The 23596-nt window shown below is 33.5% G+C and overlaps 1 protein-coding gene across 2 annotated transcripts in view; it reads right to left on the bottom strand.

Annotated features, from left to right (window-relative positions):
• The window catches only part of LOC150101996 (uncharacterized), a 141710-nt gene that overhangs the window by 56281 nt on the left and 61833 nt on the right, over positions 1-23596 (bottom strand). For both annotated transcript variants that reach the window (XM_090400122.1, XM_090400121.1), the window contains exon 6: positions 12142-12199. In XM_090400122.1, coding sequence (XP_090256248.1) covers positions 12142-12199 — 58 coding nt within the window. The remainder of the gene's footprint in view (positions 1-12141; positions 12200-23596) is intronic.

Genomic DNA, 23596 nt, shown 5'->3' on the forward strand with positions numbered 1-23596 from the left:
AGCAATCACAGATTTTGATTGTTGAAAAATCATTGCATACTTCACAAGTCAAAACTATCTTTATATGGCTTTCAAGTTTTAACAAGGTTCTTAAACATGAATGCACCTCATGGTATCAGTAATGTGAAAAATTGCTCCAAAACACAAGTACAAGATGGATCAATGAAACAAAATTTATATACCGATAGGCTAAATCTGCACTATAATGAATTCTTCTGGTATATTCCTTTTTATTTATAAAACAGGCTACTAAATTAATAAATCACTCAAAAACAGTATATATACATCACAGTTAGCATATGAATTTTACAGTGTTCTTTTTAAAATTAGGAACCATAATCTTAGTTCCTTGTAAAGTCTAACTTTCAGCAATTATCAGCAAGACACCCATAATGATGCTGCTAATTTTATTTATAAAAATGCTCTAACTCTCACACTCTGGCACTTGTGTGCAAAAATAATAGAAAAAATGCCTCTGTAATTTGGCATAACTCGTTACAATAAAACCAATATTTATAATATTATATAAATGCTTATGAAGGTCACCAAATCTTTTATTAACAATGAGAAATTCATCTAAATATTCAGATACTTGCAATTACATTCAACTTAAGAAACTCATTATGGTACTATAATTTAGGTAATGGATCTTCTGAGCTAAAAGATGCACCATGACATTACTTCCTAAATAATGCAATTTTTACTAAATACCAATTTATGGATGGTGGGTCACCTTCTGTAGTTTAAATTTAAAATGTGGATCCCACAAGATTTTGTAAAATATGTTTACATTTTTTTTAAAAATTATTTCAAAAATAAATAATGTTAATGTTTAATGTGTACATGCATATCGATTTTCATTACAGACGGTTTTTATTTAAAAACATGTCAAATGCATCTGGCTGCTTTATGATAATACTGACGAATTTTATAAACATCCTATGAGTTACTTGGTACAAATAATTTTTAGAATGTTATAATATCTGCACTATAACTAGTATTTGAACAAATATGTCCTGATACAAAGTTAACTCTTGGAATAAAATTTATTCCAGAAATATTACTGGTAAATGCATAATGGGATTTCTGATGGTCAACATTTGAATACCAAACTTATGAAACACAGCAATTTTAAAAAGTTTTTCATTTTCTCATTAAGCATTCTGTATATGCTACATTTTGTTGTGAAACTATTAATTATACAAAATGAGCAATAATGCCAAAGAACAGATTTATTTCCGCAGGATGATCAACATTTGCATTTGGCAAATGAATTGCTTTAATTATAAATAGCATAACACTGATAACATTTTAAAAAGTTTTTTAAATGTAAAGCAAATGATTTACAAGCAACATGTGCTTAAGTAATGAGAAAAGACCACCATGAAAACCAAAAATAAACACACTAGAATAAACAGAACCAAGGATAGATTCATTAGGTGGCTTACGCATACCTGTAATTCTCATTAACCAAACCTTTCCTATTTCTTAACTTTTAAAACCTGCTTCAAATGGAATCTGTTGCTTAGTATATATATTTGTAGCAAATCATAAGTGCTTATAATAAATACTATCAGCACAACTTTACCAATTCATTTTAATTTTTATGGATTCATTATTCAAAACACTATAACAAGTCATACGATGATAATGAGATTCAGATATTTGTGAAAACTGTCTATCATATACTGCTAATATCAATAATTCATTGCTTTTTCTTTTTTTTCCTCTCAATATTTTAGAATCGGATTATCTTTAGAAGATGGCAATTTTGTGTTTCTCCTATGCCATAAGATTAGTGGTAAACCAGAATGCAAGTCATTTATCAAAGTTAAAAGCCCTTTAGGGTGCAGTTGAACAGAGCAAAACATCAGCAGTATATGCCATTATCATTATAACAAACTGCAAGCTTGCTATAGTTATTCATTATGCTTTAATGGTATTACACAACAAAAGCAAATAAGACATTAGCTGGCTAATATTTTGCTGTATCTTCAGAGCATGACTACTTTCAAAATACACGTCATTATAAATGCAGGAAACAATTCAAATTTTGATAGATAAAAGACGAAGTAACTTGTCTATCCCAAAAATTTCTATACAACAGAAGTTGTTGGGTTGAAGTCTATCTTAAAATAACTGCCTTTAAATTCTATGGAAATTAATGCAGCCACAACTGCTCCTTGGGAAAGCGTTATACTACAACTGCTAAGTAAAAAGTCTCTCTGCCTTAGAAATTTCATCATAGCACCGTTAGTTTTCTTCTGTCATCATCATCAAATTCCTGAGATGTACCCTTAAGGGGTGTACAGGATATGATAGTACTATAGTTTTCTTCTATTTAATCATATATGAAGAGTGGTCCTGAAGAGTACTAGTTCTAACTTTCTACAATGATACTACCAAATGTATTTCTTGTATTTTTCATCTACTCCAAGATGTCAATAATATCCTTTGGTGAGATTAGATCATCATCATCAAATTCTTGATATATACCCTCAAGGGGTGTACAGGATATGATAGTACTACATGAAAAATTACACCATTACTAATTTCTTATCTACAATTTTCCTCCAAATCAATCTGTTATCTGTCAAGACTCCGACATTATCATATATCTTCTAAGGCACTTTTTACTGTATCACTCCACCTATATCTTGATCTTCCTCTGGGTCTTTTTCCTGCCAATGTGGCAAAGAACACTTGTTTGGCTAATCTTTCCTCTCCCATTCTATTTAAGTGACCATACCACCTGAGATTAGCTCTGCTAATGCATTCCTGGATGCTGACAATATCAAGTTCTTTCCTAATATCCTCGTTTTTAATATGATATTACCATTGATGCCATCTGTTCATGACCCTAATCTTTCTCAGGACTCTCATATCTGCAGTCTCTAGTCAGTGTTTTACTTCTGCCCCAGCTCTCGGATCCATAAGTTAAAATTGGCTTGAATACTGTCTTATATATAGCTAATTTAGTATTTTGGCTAATTTCTCTCTTATTGACTGGATTAGATTTGCCAATTGGAAGTGTGGTTTGACTATAGTGTACACACGATATTCAACCATCAGTACTAAAAACTTCAGCTTACAAGACATTAGAAGGTGCAAAGTTAGGACTTTAGGTCTTTTAACTGGCATCTTTAGATGCCCGTTAAAATCCAGATAAATATTATCCAGTTAACATTTTATTTATTACTGTTTTTGTATTTTGTAAAATACTGTTTAAGCAAGAATAACTTTCACCCAAGCTTGTCCACAAGTTTACCACAGTGAATTTTTATCATTGAATTATGCCTTCTCTGTAGTAGTCTGTTATGGTGAATATTTCTGCTATATTGCATCAAGAATATTTCTGCTTTGTGCAAACCTCTACTATAAAAGATTATAAGCTATAGTACAGTCAGTGAATAAATGGGTAAGGGTTACGTAATCCAAAAACCCTGTTCTATAAACCAAACAACTTTTTCAAACCACTTCAGACCTCTAATAAGGAGGGTGGTAGTCTACTTGTCAATGAAATTCAAACCAACAGCCTACTGACTGGAGAGATGGGCTCCACTAGACTAACCAGACCTGCATCAACAAACAAAGCAGGTAAATAATTGATAAATATTAAAATTTATGCCTGCATTATGGGAAAAAACTGTGCTATACTTCTGTGATAAATATCACCTTTCATATGAAGGGAATAACACTGAATCTGCTAACAAGATCTTGAGCTGAATCACCTTACATATTATAGACATATGATCATATAAAATAATGTAATATTAAATCTATGAAAACTTTGTTTCAAGTAGTGGCAAAAGGACATGGCATACAAAGATGTAAAAAAAAGAAACAGAGAAATCTTCTTATTCAACTAATTAAGCTTTTTTTTGTTGTTGTTTCTATTTGCTTATCAAGTTCCATTCATCAACTCTACGCTTTAAGTAGAAATTTATTAAAAGCAAATTATTGCTATGATACTAAGCTTTTGTGATAAGGTTTTCCCTTGACAATTATTGACATGCAGAAAGATCCAGTTATGAGTGCACCCAAATATAATAACAGTATCTATTTCATCTGTAAGACAAGGAACCTTTTTATAGTTTCTTGCCTTGCTGGATAACTTGCTCATTTTGGGATGCTCTATGATAAGAAAACACTGCTTGATAATTGTAAATCTATGGAGATTAAAAAAAAATCATTCCAACTAAGTAAACATTTGGAAGTGGATATCATGTCACTCCAGCATAAATAAACTTATAACATATAACACTCAAACTTAAACAGCTGCATAAAAATAATCCTAATAAGAATTCTTGGATATTAAAGCATAAAAATGAAGTCTACCTTGTCCCATGCTCAGCATTTTATATCCAGTTACTTTTTTTTATTTGCTATATTAAAATATAGCATTTTCCACAGAGTATTAAGAGAAACACAAGTCCCAAAATATCATGCTACTGCAACAATTTTTTCACCTCATTGAAGAGAAAAATCATAAAAAAGTGCAAAATCTTTGAAATCTTTTTTTTTGGATTTACTATAAATGATAGTATGGCTATTACCTTATTGTAGGCTATCTAATCATGCAAGTATATCACATGCGCCGCCCCCCCCAAAAAAATTATAGTAAATAGCAAACACTAATATAATAAAATGATATGCTATAACAAACTGTGGATTAAGTCCCATAGAACCAAGGGTTTTTTTTATGCTAATTACTACTACAACAGTAAAAGCACAAACCCAAATGGCACCACAAAATACAGCTGTTGGGAATAATCCTGTGGGAAATACTGCATAAAATTTGTGCTTAAATTCAAAATTAATACGAGAAATGAGAAAACTGTAACTGAAGTCAGTAAATAAAGAAAATAGCAGGAAACAGTACAGAGTAAATGGTAGAAAATTATATATTGATGACAAGAACACAAAAAGATTGGCAGCAATCAATGCTGCCAGTCCAAAGCATATAAAACATGTTAAAGTAAATACAAACAATAATGGGAGTCATGAGAAAGAACTGGAATAGTGTGAAATTATAAAAATGAAAATCCAGGATCATGTTTAACTTAATGTCATTTATTTGAAACCTTCATATGAAATTTTAGGCAGTCAGACTTAATGCCCATCATTAAGCCTGCCCAATTAAGAAGCTTACTACTGTTACTCATAGGCTGACTAATGCAGGCTAGCTATTCATCTGTATCCTCTCCTAACTAGAGATAACCAATTTATATCTAACTGGTGAAGTTGTCAGGTTATTAATGGCACAGACTGTATATTTAGTTTAGTATGAAGATTCTAAGAAATGGCAATAAACTAAGCCAACATAACATAAAGTTAATTCTGGATTTTAAGTTTTATACCTTTATGCTCTTCTAGATCTTTCTCCCATTGTTTATATTTGTACTTTTTCATGTCATTTTCTGTGCTTTAGGCACTGTTCCTACTAGTCTATTGTATTCTATCATAATTGCAATTTCCAATGTTTCCTGTACTATAACAAAGTATTTCTGTCTCTTATAACTAGCATCTGTAGTATCTCTTAAAAAAAAAAAAAAAAAAAACTGTCATCAAAAATTTTCATTATGCTGGTTTCTTTCAAGTGAGTGTGTACATTTATTTTGTGGCAATCACAGATGTTCCTGCATTATGTGATGACCTAGTAGATATTTCTAACATTGCAGTTAGTGTTCTTGAATTATAATAAAATCACAAATGAATATACAACTGCAAGGGATTGTACATGCAACAAAGTGGGAATTTCTTCCCTCCCACATAAAAAAGCAACCTCAAAAAGAATTAATTAGGCAGTGGTTATTAGCATGCAAAGTCTGAGCAGTAGAAATTCTGGCCAGCAAAGTCAAGACCCATTACTCATATGATTAAAGGATGCTCATATTTCAACAATGCAAAATCATTACATTATTACTCACAAGTACTAGCTACAAAAACATAATGATTTAAATCCTACAAATGCTTGGAATTTGTGTGTGGTGGGGGATATGAATGCCAAGCATCCATCCTTTACTATGAATTCACTGGTTGTTTGGTGGGAATCTTAAATTATTTGAGAGGTGAAATTACCACTGTCTATGAAAAATTAAATCAATTTGGTGCAATATTTTGAAGAGGATATTTGGATATTCAAATTAGCTTCAATTTGTAAAATTCTTGATAAAATTAAAGGACATGAACCTCCAAATGCAAGGGTGTAGCAAACTTTTTTCCCTGAAAGAAGAAAAAGGCCTTTTAAGGAAAAAGGATAAGATTCTGGGAGGGGAAAAAAAAAGAAAAAAAATTCTACAAATATCAGTAACTGAACAAAAAAAATTTACATTTTGATTGAATTCTGAATCTTTAATGACAACACTGCTGAACAACCAAACATTCTACAACAAAATGGGATGCAAGATTAACAAAACAAGCTTGAGTTGGGAGAAGTGGAATGAAAAAGATAACTACAGAAAGATGTGTGGGAAAAGGAATTCATGTAGTTATTTCTTTAGAAAGAGCCTCCATCAACCAGTTGATTTTGGCAATGCATTTTGGTCGAAGAGACCTGTGTTTGAACACTGGCTACGACAAAGAACCTTTACCAGGGCTTTTCCAATGAAGGCCAGTTAGCTGGTCTCATATGGAGATGTCAGGTTTACCCTCCTGGAAACTGATTTTTCATCTGTCAAAACAAACTGGTCAGAAATACACATGAATGACTGTCTAATAACTATGGAGATAGGATTAAATGCCCTTTCAGAGAATCAATTAGGTATTAAGGGAACCAAACTCCTTGGATGACAGGCCATTGAACCTGACATGCAAAAGGAAAATGGAAATTCTTTAGGGGAAAACAATGTACTACACTAAATTGGAGAGAGAAAAAAAAAAAAAAAAAAAAAAAAAAGTTGGCCAAGTAAACTAAGAATCTCTCAGTCCAGAGAGTGATCAATCCATTGCTATCACTAACATGAAACTCAGATGTATAAAAGCAGGCCCGTGAAGCAGAATCGCATTTTATATGAATTTTTAACCCCAGATGATAAAGTGTACTGCTATCTGCTTTATTGGTGTGTAGTATATTTAGATATAAAATTTACTTATGAATACAAAATTAATAATAGCAATAATATTGAAATAAGGCAAGCAGCTATTGTTTATATATAAGTTTAGGAAACACTACAATAAACTATTAGAAACAAGAAGGAGAATTTAAAGGACTGTCTCGTCTTGTTGAAATTTCGTAATAAACACCATAATTCATATTTAAAGAGAAAGACCAGAAGTTATTTTTTTAAAACAGGTATGGGTATGTTAATTCTATGGCATATTTTATTTATTTAATATTTTATATATTTAATGCTGTGAAAGCTTTGTAACACCATTTCTATAGATTTAGGAGGTTTGAAGGCAAAACAGTCACATAGGCTAAATTTCAGTGCCTAATTGTATTATTTTTTTTAGAGTAGAGAAGACATTCATGTATGTGACTCAACACATCTCACATATACTGTTCACTCACACATATGTAACTTAGGTAACAATGTTACACAAATTATATCAGATCATAAGCAATGGTAGTTTAATTTACACTTTGATTGTATTACCTTCAAAAGTTTCTATTTATTTGTATAATAAAGTTTTTTTTACAATTATGTATGTATTTCAATTATTTAAAGAAATAATTATAAAATATGAAGCCTATAAAATTTAAAAAGAAAAACACACAAATTCACATATCTACATAATTTCATGTAGATATGTGAATAATGCAAAATACAGGAATGTTTTGTAGAGAAAATTTGTAAAAATTCTCTGCAAACTTCAATTAAGCTGAAGTAGCTATATAATTCAAGTTTTTTTTAAACAAGACAACTTTGAGATTCCACTCTGACTAAATATATTTCTCACATTTTCAGTTGAAAAAAAAAAAAAAAAAAAAAAAAAAAAAAAAAAAAAAAAAAAAAAAAACCTGTTCATCTCACAAATTAGGAAAATCAGACAGAACAAATGAAATTAACAATTTTCTATCCATTGCCTCACAGAAAATGGCTGATGAAGGCTGCCCACTCTTCTTTATCTTGCATAGTAGTCTTACCCCTTTTTGCTATTCTGTTCATTTGTCCCTTTCAAATAACCATAATCCTTATACTTCCAACACGTGGTTTGCTCGTTTGCTGACCGTCCATGTGCTTTTTCTCTCAATTGACTTGCAAGAATCAAAATATTTAAAAGGTAAGCTTTTGTTCATTCTACTGTACTTTTGTATATCAGTGTGTAACGCAGCTTTCACACACATACAAAAGTGATATATTGCATTATCTACATTTTTTAGCAGCCAAAATGCATTTGCAAGCTAAATAAAAGTTATGTTCTGCTTTTTGAATCTGGTCCATAACATGGCAAATAAATTTGGCCTGTACTTTTGTATGCCACATTTGCATACATGACCATACTGCTTTAACATCATTCTTCCACTACTTGTTTGACCTTTTGGTAGCCTGATTTTCATCTCTAGGGTATCATTTCATCTCAGCCATTTTCTGTTCATCGCTTGACAGAAAATGGCTGGTGAAGGCTGCACCCTTCTTCTTGATCTTGTACTTTTCTATGCCACTTTTACACACATAATTATTTCTTTAACCTCACTATAATTTCACTATTTGACTTCTGTCTATAGATTGATTTTCATCTCTAGGGTATACCATTCACGCATAACGTTTGCCTATTTTCAAGTGCTGCTTCCTGTTCATTTCAGACGTATGCAATTATAGAATTTTTTAAAGATGTCATCATCATCAAATTCCTGCCATGTACTCTCACAGGATATGATAGCTACATGAAACATTTTTAAAGATATGGATCTTCAAAGACTGTCCAACTGAGCTGAATTCATATTTCCTGCAATCGTTTATCTTCAAAACAGTTTGATATAGTAACTTTTGTTACTTACTATTAACAATGCCCATGGTTATCCATCGATACTTTTGTGAGTGTATGTATTTATCATAGGTCATTTATACCCCCCCTTTTTTTTCTTGCTTTCCACATTCAATCATTTTTTGAAGATCATCTGCAGAGCTTCCTCAAAACTTCAACAAATCACGTGATTTAGTTCTTTTCCATCCTGTATAATTTCTTTAATTTTCCATTTCAGATGTTTCAATATTTCTTCTAGGGCTACTGTGGTATATTCCTTTCTTACAGGGTATTTTGCATTTGTTTCTAATTTTATAAATATATAATTTTTTTTTTTTTTTTACATACATGACTAAGTACATACTCTCCCATGCACCATTCCTATTTCAGGACTCTAAAGTAGCTAACAGAAGGTATAACTATTCAGTTTTTTTAAATATGTAGCTCCCACAGATGTTTGCCTATTTTCAAGTACTGCTCCCTGTTAATTTCAGACTTCCATGTCATATGCAATTATAGAATTTTTTTTAAAGATGTCATCACCATCAAATTCCTATCATGTACCCTCAAGGGGTGTACAGGATATGATAGCAACATGAAAAATTTTTAAAGATGTGGATCTTCGTTTAAGCATTTCAGTGTTTTCTTCAAAGACTGTCCAACAGATAATGTACTACAGGCAAGCTTATGCTTGCCTATAGTACATTCATACCATAGGTGAGCTAAGAATTTTTTTCTATTTTTATTCATACATATATATATATTTTTTTAACTTGGCCCAGAAAACCTTGCCCTAGAGACCAATATGGAACTTTAAACCACTTAAATAAAGACAGTGGTCCCCACTTTGCGCTTCACAACCATATGCTCAGGTAAGGAGTGTCCTAAGTCCGATTCCCGTTGATGAAATGAGAAGCTTAAGGATCTTCCTCAGCCATAGCCAAGTTAGCCGGTCTTGGATGCGTACAGCAGGTTCTCCCCCTCCCCAGTCTATCTGGGGGTTTTCATCCCACAAGCAGGTAAACCGACCCCGCAAACACACACAAATAGTCATGAATATCGCCCTTGGGGGATTCAGCAGAGGAGTGGCGAACAAGCTGCATTAATACTTCAGTAACCCCTCATTAGGAGGGGACTCAACCCGTCCTAGACAGATGAGAAGGATAAGATAGGATAGGAAATAAAGACAATTAACTGGAAATCAGATACACTGATCAGTTGGCTAACCAGACAAGAAGTTATTGGTGGTCATTCACGAGTGCTCTTCACACTATAACAACCAGAAGGAAATAATTTGTTGAACTTGTAAGCTAAGTTAGGCACAAGGAACTTTTATATCTCCAGGATGTGCAAGATGATTCTTAGAATAAAGGTTGATCACTGGGTGTTGCATGAAAATGGTATCTCATCAAGATGTTCTTTATGGATTATATCCATAAAGATATGAAAATATCCCTGAAGATAAGGAATTGATGACATGAAGTGTTTTGTCTATTTCTTGGCAGTTATAGCCAGTGGCCAAAGAAGTGTTGAAAGCAGCAGAGTCCAGCAGCACGAAGTTTGAACAGCTCAAGCTATTTACAAACAGCAGAAGCCAGCAGTATTCTTTGGTGTTTGTAAATAGCAAGAGCTGCATTAATTGTCCTGTCATAAATTGCAAAGAGATTTCTAAGAAAATTTATTGGTTATGACAGGCTACTGATCTTAAGATGTAAAAAGGGAAGATGTGATGATGGATCAGTAGTACTGTATCCCCCCCCACCCCCACACACACAAAATTCTGCTTGTTCTGAAGGCTCACAAAAAAATCTGTTATTTTACTCTACTGGTAATGATCTACACACTGGTTAAAGGAGGCTGACTAGGCACTACTTTTGTAATGTATTCTCTTTTGAAAAATGGTATCATCCTAACTGGTATTATCTTTCACCTTAAGCAAGATGGATAAATTCTACTTAGCACAGTTATGACCACATATGAATGAGAGTTCAAAATAATGCACCTTCATTTTGAGATGTTGGAACATCACAAGATTAACTTATTTTTGAAATGTGATTATACAAGTTATCAATGAACTTTTTGAAATTATTCAGAAGAGACCATGTAAGAATACGATATCAAAGCACCACCATACAAAACCATATACAGACAACATACAAAAAATGTTAGGAAAAAAAAATTGTCTTAGCGACAAATTTTTTTTGACATAATTGTAAATTTTTGGGATTTCAGAAGGTTGTTTCTCTTGATTAGAATTAAACTAAGATTTTCAGTCTTGGTATTTGAGATCTACTTATAGGAGCAAACAATATAAATAAATTTTCAAACATAACATGAGAGTGAGATGAAAATGTGTGTAGTATGTTAAAAAACTACTACCACATAAATTCAGTGAACTGAAAAGATTTCAAACTGTAATTAAAATGTGGATTCTTAAATAAATGGACAAACAGCACAAATAAGTTTCAAGTTAAAACACATTAGTAATTTAATAGAATGATTTGTATTCTGAAATGTATAAGAATTTCAGCAAATTGCAAATAGACAAGTTTTTATTAATCAACTATACTTCAGAATTTTCTAATACAGATAAGACAAAATAAATGCCTTCATTCTAAGAAATTAAAATACTTCTTAATTTCAAGCCATTTATAAAAATCTAAAAACATTTGGATGACTATTTTAAAGGATCACTTTTATATTCATTTTTCCATTTCAGGTAAGATTTTTTTTTTTTAAATCAATCCCAATTATAACATTTAGAAAAATCTCATTTTAGTCAACTACCAACATAAGTGATTATTAAACTTTCATGTGACAGGGAACATTTTTATAACAATCCAATGATTGTTATAAGAAAGTTACTCTAAATTTAAAAAGCAAAGCATTTAGAAAATGCTGACCTTATTGTGAAGTTTTAGTAATGAAAGTATTTTAAAAATTATATTTTAATAAAATCAAAATAAACATTTCATTTCTTTAGAGAAAAATACTTTGTCAGTTAGGTGCTGGATCATAAATCTTTTAATATACTATTGCATATTAAGATTTATGTGCAATATGCTAAATGCAAAAGTGCAATAAATTTGTACACTAAATGTAGAATAAAGTGCATCAAGTTTAGTGATACTAATAATAATAAAACTAAATCTCATATCCATTGAACACTGATGTTGTATATAGATATAAAATTAGAAATTTAAAATCTATGAAAGAAAAGTTAAAACTTACCCATATCCACCACCTCTACCGCCGCCGCCACCACGATCTCCATAACCACCAGGTGGTCCTAAATGGGAAGATTAACTAGATTAAAATATTGTTCTGAAGAATAGGAAAATATAGATTAGCCATATCCAAAGCATTTTTACTACATAATGCATTTGTAGTGAATTTCCTTCATTATCACGAATTATCAATCCTAACTCGTGTATTATCATGCATTAAGTTTATAACATCTAAAAAGATTAAAAATAAATAAATTTTAAAGAACTGAATGCAACACAGAAAACACTAAGTAGAAAATTGATTGCAACCAGCAAAGTGTGAAATGAATCCAACTTGAAGTATAATTTAACTAACCCTCATTAAAACCATTAAAAAAATATCAGGTTGTAAGGAGGGAGGGAGAGAAAGAGAGAACTATTTTTTTTGTACTATTACCCAAGCAAGTTTCCTCAAATTACTGATGACTTGTTTACCAAGTGTTTGGAATTAACATGAAATGTAAAATAGAATAAAAACAGAAGTGGATTGTATTTCAAATCTGATATTTGAAGGAGGATAATGTATGAGGATGATCTGAAAAGTTCTCGGCCTAACAATGAAAAAACAAATTTATAATTTCAAAATTATTTTTATTTTTCGACATAATCTCCCTTAAGACTAACACATTTATTCCAGCGATGCTCTAACGCCATTATCCCATCCCATCCCTGTAGTGGTTCTCAGTAAGATCTGCAAAATTCCCCTCTACAATACCTCTGCTGCAATCACTTCTTGATTCAAAGAAACAAGGTGACCAGTGAGGAAGTGTTTTAGAGTCCCTGTAGAGGTTCACAGTAAGACAAAATATCCCTCTACAGCTGCAATCACCTCTTGATTCGAACAAAAACGCTGACCAGCAAGGAAGAGTTTCAGTTTTGGGAAGAGACAGAAGTCAAAGGGAGCCAAATGTGGGGAATAGGGTGGATTACAGATCCCTTAATTTTTCCATTCCCAAAACACCTTTGTGGGCAGGTGCATTTTTCTGATGAAAGATGATTTTTTTCTTCTTCTGCAAACCAGGTCTTTTCTCACGAATTTTTTCGTCTAGTCTGGTTATAAGATCAGAATAATATTCCCCAGTTATTGTTTTACACTTTTCAAGATAATTAATAAACAAAATGCCTTTAGCATTTCAAAAATATTAAGATCTATTAACATGCCAAATTGTCTTCTTTGGCGCTGAACAACCGGCTTCTGTCTACTGTTCTGACTGCTGTATAATGGTAAACCCAAGTCTCATCCATAATAATAAATCGACACACAAAATGAGTTTTATTCTTGTTAAAATGCGCCAAGCAAGAGTGGCACCCATCTTTTATGTGCAAAGCTTTTTCATTTGCAATTCTTCATGCAAAATATATCCTACACATTCTTTTGAAATGCCTATAGTCTCAGCAATTTCACGCACTTTGACTTGCCAGTCATCCAATACCATATCGTTGCACTTGATCAATGATTTCTGGTGTTGTTACACTTTTTGGATGTCCTTCATGTGGATCATCTTCAAGGCTGGTATGGCCATGTTTAAGCTTGGCAGCCCATTTCTTAACTGTCAAAAACGAAGAAGAGTGCCCATAAACTTTTATGAACTTCGAATGAATTTCTTTTGACGTTTAAACTTTCTTTTACAAAGAATTTTTATAACTGCATGATACTCAATTTTATCTATTTCAAGGGATACAGGCAAAAACACTTTTGTTCAGACAGCTGTATAAAACAAACTACTTGATAGAATGACTTGCAATTTCACATAGATGCTTATAACAGATTATCTACTTAGAAAAATAAAATAAAATCTTGCCGAGAACTTTTCAGACCACCCTTGTATATATGAATCCTATATACTCCACTTGGTGATTAAATATATTCTCATTACTATCTAATTGACTTGAATACAGGATCAAATTATTTAACTTCCAGTTCAAGACAGGGAAGCTGAAGTGCAAAACCTGTGTTCAAGTAGTCTCAAAAATTTTTTGAAGTACACTAGAACCTACACTTGCTATGTAGCATCCTCATGAATGATTAGAATTCGTGTGTAGAGGCTAATTCGCGTGTAGAGGCTTTTTGAGTGTTGTAAAAAATCCATTATGCCTCCAACATGATAGCATCCTCAATTGCATTAAATTAGTAGCAGTAATGCATGGCAAAACGGTGATTAAAGCATCCACAATGGAAGCATTGCAAAGTCATTTCATATCCAGATATATAAGGAAGGGGAGAGGGAGGGAAGAAATTATATTAATCTAAATATCACCTGGCAAGATTGATGCCCAAAAGGCTGCTTAGATTTTAAATATCAGTCAAGTATAAAATTGTTATAATCAAAAAAGAATAAATACACAATATTCAGTTTATAAAAAGATGCTCAATTTAATTTAAGTGATACTATAAATACGGTAAGTCCCCGACTTACACGTTAATTCGTTCTGAAGATTTCTAGGCAAGCTGAAAACCTACAAGTTGAATGGTGCCTAAAAACAATGCAATTCTGACATGTCATTTCAAATGAAAATGATGTACAAATTACATAATATGAATAAGTAATGCTGTACTAGTACATACGTGCAGTCTATACTGCAGATTTTTTTTTTTCTTGTTGTAAATCAGTTTATAATATGCAATAGCATTGTAGGTTTTCTTTACATATGCAGAAGACTTATCGACTTTAAACTACTGTTGCAAGTCTCCATTTAATTTTTTTCATTTCATCTATTAACATGCCACTTTTTTGGAAGTGGCCGGGGATTGCATTGCCACTGAATTTTTTTATGTTCTGCATAATGCAAACTATCTTTTATAATAGTTCTAATAGATTCATTCATTCCATAAGAATGTGCAATATTTATAAACTTATTTTTTTCATGTCATTTAAAAATATCCATTTCAGTCTCTAGTTACAATGCTCATTTTCTCAGCAATGAATACATGTATTCTCATCACATTTTACATTTCTCAGACATTTAGAATTCGTTTTTTTTTTTTTTTTTTTTTTCCAATTAATGTTACATAAGTTCACTAACTTGATACTCAAGGTAGAAACAAACAAAATGACAATGATGCTATCAGCTGCATGTCAGGTTACTAGGAAAATTATGTATTATGCTCAAAGTAGCACTTGATAGATGGCAATGCTAGTTTTAAGTACTACATCCATGTATCTACAAATCCATGTAACTCGAGGACTTACTGTATGTTTTAAAAATTTTAAGAATATTAATTTTTAAAACAATCCTCTACAAGGAAGATACTGTCCTTTCAAGCCTATATATCAATACTGCAGTCAAATGACTAGAATGAAATTATTTGCCTATTATAGTTAAATCTCACTATAGTAAACTTGTAGGAACCACGGGAATAGTTTGTTCTAGCAGACAGTTAGCTATGAATCTCTTTCAGCATATTTTGATATGTACCCATGGAGCTCTGCTAATGACTTTTCGGGCCTGTTACAGCATGCAAGTTTGCTATAGCGAGAATCAACTGCATCTCTCTTACAAGCCAAAATAATACAAATGAAAGCTATGCCATCATTATTTTAGTCATAGCTCAGAATCATATATATGAAAATCCTTTAGCATATATCAAAGAATAACTTTTCATGAGTTTCCTTTCTTAACCTCTTTAACAATCATATAATATGGAACACACACACACACACATATATAGAATAGCAAAGAATGAGGTTAAAAAAGGTAAAAGCTAACTATCAATACCTATCTGGGACTCCACATAGCAGAGGACCAATGATTTCTCAATGCCCAATGTTCACCTTTGTGTAGCGCACCTCATTAGTGGGTATCTATTCCACACTGATCGATGGGCTGACAGTTCAAATTTAGCTAACCAAATCAATATCCTCTATTAGCTTAAACCAAAAACAAACATGATAAAATTTCATATCTACTGGGTTGCTGCCCAGTTAAACAATGCCCACAGTTTGTCATACAATCAAGGCAAGCAGTAAAGAGTCAGCTATTGAAACAAACATAACATCAGTAGAACTGAAGATAGGCACCCTTCAACATTAGTATCAATGGAAAAGAAGTTGAACTAGCAGAATTAGAGAAGTACTACACATACTAGCTGCTGCATACATGCAAAATGTATGACATGTTCTAGACAACAATTTAGGAATGCTGCTGGTCAGTAATTGTCAAAAGTGTTTGATCAAAATTCGAAATACAAAAGATCTTTTGGGGTTTGATAGTTTAGTGTGGGTCCCTGTCCTGGCTGCAGCCACAATTTTGAAAACAGCAGAGCTGACTAGTTTCTCAAAAGGTGACATGCTCCAGGTGTTTAATCAGAGGAAAAAAGAATCCACGTTGCTTATCTTGAGGCATAACTGTGGTCCTAAGACAGTCTGCCAGGAACGAGATTGCCTGTTGTCTGAGAAGGCTTGTATGGACAAACAGAACTCGCCTGTGTGTAGCAACTCACTAAAGCATATAATGAAGGCTGTTCCCATCCAATATCACAAGGAATTGAAGAGGATCTATATTAATTAGCATTACTGAGGTGAAGACAAATATACTCGAGATCCTGCTAAATAAATACAGAAGATATATTCAGACAAAAGTGATGAGGGAAAGGATAGAGTAGCAATAGCATTCAACACCAAACATGAAAAACTTCCTGATTGGCAGGGAATTTCAAGTAGTTATGTGGGAAATTTTAAAAAATGTCGAATTGGACATTGAAACTTACTTGTGCATATGGTGCAACAGAAATTTTTAATAAAGGAATAGAAAAATTTTGAGTCATTAGAGAACATAACTGACAAGGAAAATGGAACAGCTGATCCTTGTTGGACATCTAAATAGCAAAGTAAGAAGATGACTCCTAGGTGTGAGGGTTGTTTGATAAGTCCATGCAAAAAAAAAAGGGGGGGAACAAAAATTTTTTATTTTTCAAGTCTCCTTTGAGGTCTATACACTTAGTCCAACAATGCTCGAGTTTTTTGATCCTGTCCATATAGTATGATTTGTCCAACTCTTCAAAATAGGCAGTTGTTTCGGCAATCACCTCACCGCTTGATGAAATTCTCTTTCCTGCCAACCATTTTTTCATGTTTGGAAAGAGACTGTCCGGGGAAGCCAGGAGTGTGTGTGGGGGGGGGGATGCGAAGGACTTTGTAGCATAAATCGAACAATTCTGCAACAGTTAACACATTGACGCTTTTGATACAGTGTGAGCAAAGATGGCACCCATCATGTGGATAGTTTTCTCATATGTAAATGTTCATGTAAAATATTATGTATGCGGTCATCTGAGATGCCCACAGCCTTGGCAATTTCACACACCTTCACTCTTCTATCATCCATCACCATATCATGGATTTTTTCAATAATTTCTGTAGTGACCTCAACAGGGCATCCAGAATGATCAGCGTCACTTGTGCTCATATGGCCACTTCGAAAGTAACTAAACCACTTATAAACCATTCCAGCCAAAGGGCAGACTCGCCATAATGTTTATCAAGCTTAGCTTTGGCTTCCTGAGTCATTTTGCCTTTCAAAAAGTAATGTTTAATAACTACACGAAATTCTTTCTCATCCATTTTTCACAGATCATGGTACTTGATCATTTCAAACAAACGCCAAACACATAGTAATAGATCTGACTGAAACAGTGTGTGATCCTCCAACAGTTGCTAGCAACTAAAAATAACCTTGATACGTACTGGTAGTGCCATCTCTTAGACTTTACACAGACTTATCTAACAGTCCTCGTAGAAACATTTAAGGAAATTATGATATAAGGACAAAGCTAATAGTAATGGAAAGTGTCTGCTGGGTTTCTGTTCAGCAGACATGGCACTAACACCTATTTCAACGTAAAAATATGCACACATTAAATTGACAGTATACAAGGAAGGTGAAAATGGAAAGATCATTAATTAGTTTTAAGCAGGATAAAAAAATTAAAAAAAAAAAATACTGAAAAACAAATATGTAAGAAAGTTATAATTAAACTGAACAGTGGCAAACTGAAAAAAACTATGGAGCCTAGAAGGCATGTGATGAAGTTGTTTGCAAGGACAGAATAATCAGAACTCCATGGCAGATTCAAGGAAGTTAAAGAGGCAGTCCTAGAAAAGAAGAAAGTATGTTAAAGTTTAACATGCGCAGAGGCTACTCGAAAAGATTAGAGTGGAATACAGTAAAAGGAATCAAAATAAACATGATATGAAAACAAATTAGATTCTAGACATCTAGAATAACTACTTTGAAAGACTTAAATAAAACAAGCAGCAACAGAACAGAAGCATAAAACAAAAGTTGTCAAAAAGCCAATGTGAAAAGGAAGCTAGAGTAGACAACCGACTAGAAATTTTCAATTTTCACTTTACAACAATTGAAAAATCAAGAAAGATAGCAAAGATCTGTACTCAAGTTTTGCAGATATGGAAAATATACACAAAATGTGTCAAGACTAGTTCCAAATGCTACAATTATATGGAGCAAAGGGAACAGAGTAATACAGTTTATAATTATTATGTATATATTTATTGCAGGATCCTGTGTAGCTCAGTGGATGTGCCGTTTGCACACCACGGCGTTTAACTGCACGAATCTTGTTGCCGACTAGAGGAAATTTTTCTAAGCCTTCTTTTTTTCTTGACAGGTTCCAGAGTTAGTATATCTCTGACAAGGGCAAGCGGGTTTTTTCCTCCCAGAAACTCAAGAAAAAGCGGCCATAGAACCCACATTATTTCAGACATTACATATATTATGTTAGGGACCACGAGATGGCAGCAATTGTTGAGCTGTCTCTCTTCACTGCGTGCCGCTTAATTAGTGATAGCCTTGGACCAGCTATCTCTGATTGGCTGCCAGTAGAGATTGAACTGTCCACTCAATCTCCGAAAGTTGGATAGGACTAAACGGCCTCGCCTACTCCCTATATGGAAATAAAAAAAGCCGTTAGATTATTTTTTCTTTATTTATTTATTGCATACGGGGTGCTTAAGGGTCAAAGCTGTATAACTGAGATGAGACCTCCACATAGCCTTTAAAGGGATGCGGAGAACCTGCCAGGGCTTCTGACCTAATGTCCAATCCTCACCTTCTCGTGGTGCACCCTGTTGGGTATCTACTTGGATACTGAACGAACAAGGATGGGCTAGCAATTTGGGATTTAGCCGACCAAATTGTATTCTTATTGGTTAAACCAAAATAAAAAATGATGGTACAACATGACAAAATTTCATGCCGGCTGGGGCGTCGCCAGGTTAAACAAGGTCCCCGTTGTTTTCGCCAGGGAACCAGGGCGAACAGCAAAAAGTCAGCTACTGGAACAAATCTGAAAACAAACCCCAACTCAACATCACCAGAGTTAAAGATCGGTACTATCAACGTAAGAAGCCTGAATGTCAAAGAAATGGAGCTAGCTGAGGAATTAGATAAGTACCAGATCAACATAATAGGGGTGACTGAAACAAAAAAAGACCAAAACTGATGAGATCTTTCTGAGCAATAAATACAAAATGTTATATTCAGGCAATGACAATCAAGGAAAAGAAGGAGTAGCCATAGCATTCAACACAAAATACGAGGCTAATCTTCTTGAATGGCAGGCAGTCTCAAGTACAGTAATGTGGTCAAATATGAGAATGGGGAACTGGACAATGAGACTTATTTGTGCCTATGGTCCCACAGAAGGTTCTACTAAGGTAGAAGTGAGGAATTTTTGACGCTTTAGAAAAAGCAACTGACACAATGAAAAAGGAAAAGTTGGTCCTTGTTGGGGATCTAAATAGCAGAGTAGGAAATGATTGTGAGACATACAAAAATATTTTGGGAAAATTTGGAGAAAAGAGCAAAGCTAATAATAATGGCAAACATGTGTTGGATTTCTGCTCAGGACATGGACTGGTTATTACTAACACCAAGTTCCAAAATAAAAATGTGCACAAATTCACTTGAAGAGAAGAGACTAGGAATAAGAAAAGTCTCATTGACTATGGTATTGTTGATAGTGATGTTTTCTCACTGGTGCAGGACACCAGATGTACAGAGGATTTGAAATTGGAAGTGATCACTATTTAGTCTTGAGCAGGATAAAATTGAATTTCATATTTAAAAGAATAACATGTAAGAAAGTTTTAAAGCGAATAAAAGGTGAGCAGCTCTCAGATGTGAGCTGTAGACTAAAATACACAAAGATTATTGAAGAAAAAATGAGAGTTTGAGAACAAGAATCAAACCTTAGAGATTCAGTGGCAAACTCTGAAGAAAACCCTGATTGATTCAGCCAGAGAGTCATGTGGTGAGGTTGTCTGCAAGGATAAAAAAATCAGAAATCCCTGGTGGACACAAGAAGTTAAAGAGGCAGTGAAGGAAAAGAAGAAAGCATATCAAAAGTTCCTGTCAAATAAGTCAGCTTGTGCTCTTAGAGAATATAGAGACAAATGCAAGAATGCTAAACACCGTAAAACTAGCTAAACAAAAGTCATGGGAGGACTTTGGCAAGAATATAGAAAATAAATATCAAGAAGGTGGCAAAATATTCTGGAGGTTGTTGAAGAAGCTTAGAAATGGAAGAAAGAGTGCTTTAAAAGGAGTTAAAGATGATAAAGGTGACATGAAAACTGGAGAAAAAGATATCCTTGAAGTATGGAGTAATTACTTTGAAAAACTGCTAAATTAAACAAACAGTGATGACAGCACAGTGGTAAAATGCTGACCAGGCATGCAGTCAGGAATACATATCCATACTTGAAGTAGAAAAAGCCATCAAAGTCTTGAAATGTGGAAAGGCAGCTGGAGTAGATGATATTCGACCAGAAATGCTGAAGTATGGTGGTATAAGAGTTTTACAGCGGCTGCACTGCATAGTTCAGAAAGCCTGGACAGAGGGACGAATTCCCGATGATTGGAGTAGAGCTCTCATAGTACCCATATATAAAAAGGGAAATAAAACTGAATGTGAGTATTACAGAGGTATTTCCCTACTGAGTTTTCCTGGCAAGTATACTTGAGAAACGGTTGAGAAGAATTGTGGAAGAAAAGCTTGGTGAAGAACAAGCTGGATTCAGGTCAAACAGAGGCTGTCAGGATCAGATCTTCACTTTACGACAAATAGTCGTGAAAGCATGGGAATATAACAAAGATCTGTATTTAAGTTTTGTCGATTTGGAAAAGGCATATGATAAGGTGCCAAGAGAGAAGCTATTCAATACGCTGCAGTTATATGGTGTGAATGGGGCATTATATCAAGCAATACTTAGTCTTTATTTGAGTTGTAAGTCAGCAGTTAGAATTGAAGGAAGTACAGGAAATGGTTTAATGTTAAATCTGGTGTGAGACTAAGATGTACATTATCCCCTCTGTTATTCATTATCTATATGGATCACATTATGGAGGAAAGTGGTATTAAACATGATATCAAAATTGGAGATGTTAATGTCAGCTCTTTGCTTTATGCAGCCGATGTTATACTTCTTAAGAAATCCGCTACAAGTCTGCAAGATTCCCTGACTAAATTGAATAGCTGTTGTAACAGATATGGTATGAAGGACAGCAATAAAAAGACAAAGACAATGAAAATAGGCAGAATCACTGAAAATGTCAACTGTGTTGTGAATGGAGAACCTGTGGAATAAGTAAAACATTTCAGCTACTTAGGCACAATTTTTAGTGAAGATGGTAAATTGAATATAGAAATAGACAACAGAATCAGCAAAGCTGTTATGGTGGGAAGCAAATTGAATAAATTCATATGGAATAAGAGAGAAATTAGTCGGAACACTAAATTCGCTGTATACAAGACAGTGTTCAAACCAGTTTTAACTTATGGATCTGAAAGCTGGGTCAGAAGTAAAACACTTGACCAAAGACTAGAGACCGCAGATATGAGAGTCCTCAGAAAGATTATAGGTGTGAACAGATGGCATCAATGGCAATATCATATTAAAAACGAGGATATTAAGAAAGAACTTGACATTGTCAGCATCCAGGAATGCATTAGCAGAGCTAATCTCAGGTGATATGGTCACCTAAACAGAATGGGCGAGGAAAGATTAGCAAAAGAAATGTTCTCTGCCAGGTTGGCAGCAAAACGACCCAGATATAGGTGGATTGATACGGTACAAAGTGCCTTAGACGATAGAAATATAAGATCTGATAATGTTGAAGTCTTGACAAGTAACAGACTGATTTGGAGGAAAATTGTAGATAGGAAGTTAGTAATGATATAATTTTTTCATGTAGTACTATCATATCCTGTACACCCCTTCTGGGTACATGGCAGGAATTTGATGATGATGATGATTTATTGCATACTCCTAAACAAAAACTTTGTAGGATTTTTTACCTAAATTGAATTTGGCATAGTAATTAGCAATAACCCTCCTCCAAACAATGAAACCGCACAGGATTATGGGAAACCAACTGAATTCTCAAGAATTTATAGAACAAGTAAGATATTTGGGCAATTCAGATACAATTTTTTACTAAAGACAGGAAATTAAATACAGGAATCAACAGTGGAATAAGCAAAGCTGGAATGGTGAGGAGCCAGGTTGAATATATTTAGATGGAATAAGAGAAAATTGGCAGAATAACCAATGAATGGAGACCACACAAGCTGTGAGAAAAATCAAGGGACTGAACATGGCGTTAGTGGCAGAATCATATTTAAAATGAAGATATTAAGAAGGAACGTAACACTAACTTTACTCACACATTGCTGAATGCTAAATTGTATAGTCACTTTAACTGAATGGAGAGAAAGTTAGTAAAGCAGTTGTTTTATGCAAGATGGCAGGAAAAAGATTCACAGGAAGGATCTAGATGGACTGATGTGTTCAGAAGTGCATGAGATCTATTTCAGTAGTAGATTGAAATAAAAGATTTGAGCACTGGAGTGCTAACAAGTGATAGATGAATTTGGAGGAAAATTGGTGATTGGAGTTGAGTAATAATTTGGAATGTTTAGGGCTAATGATAGCCTTGTTTCCTTATATATTCAAATTCAAAAAAAGCTGGGAAAGTGCATATGCTTTGTAGATTCTTACCATCATTGATTGAGCTGGTCTATAGTAACAAGTTTTTTTTTTTTTTTTTTTTTTTTTTTTTTGAAATTGTGATCCTGTTATAGTATTCTGTACCCTCTGAGTGTATATATCATAAACTGATTATGTAGAATGTTTAGAACTTTATACTGTGTTCTAAGAATATCCAAACTACTCATATTTTACAGGTTGAATTTTTGAAGTAAAGTAAACTATATAATATATTGTAAATTACTAAGGGCTACAATCAATATGTTCAGCTAAAAAAGCTGATCCTTTTGATTAGTTTCCCCTTCTACTGATCATGCAGATAACAGCAAATTGAAGGAAATTGAAGTCATACTTACTCGGCTGAATCTAATAATCTTCAGATATCAACATGTAACTCATCCATTCAAGATA

Source organism: Typopeltis vanoorti, chromosome 11 (genome assembly GCF_054136105.1).
Source record: "Typopeltis vanoorti isolate ZY-2024b chromosome 11, IOZ_Tvanoo_1.0, whole genome shotgun sequence".
Lineage (NCBI taxonomy): Eukaryota > Metazoa > Arthropoda > Arachnida > Uropygi > Thelyphonidae > Typopeltis > Typopeltis vanoorti.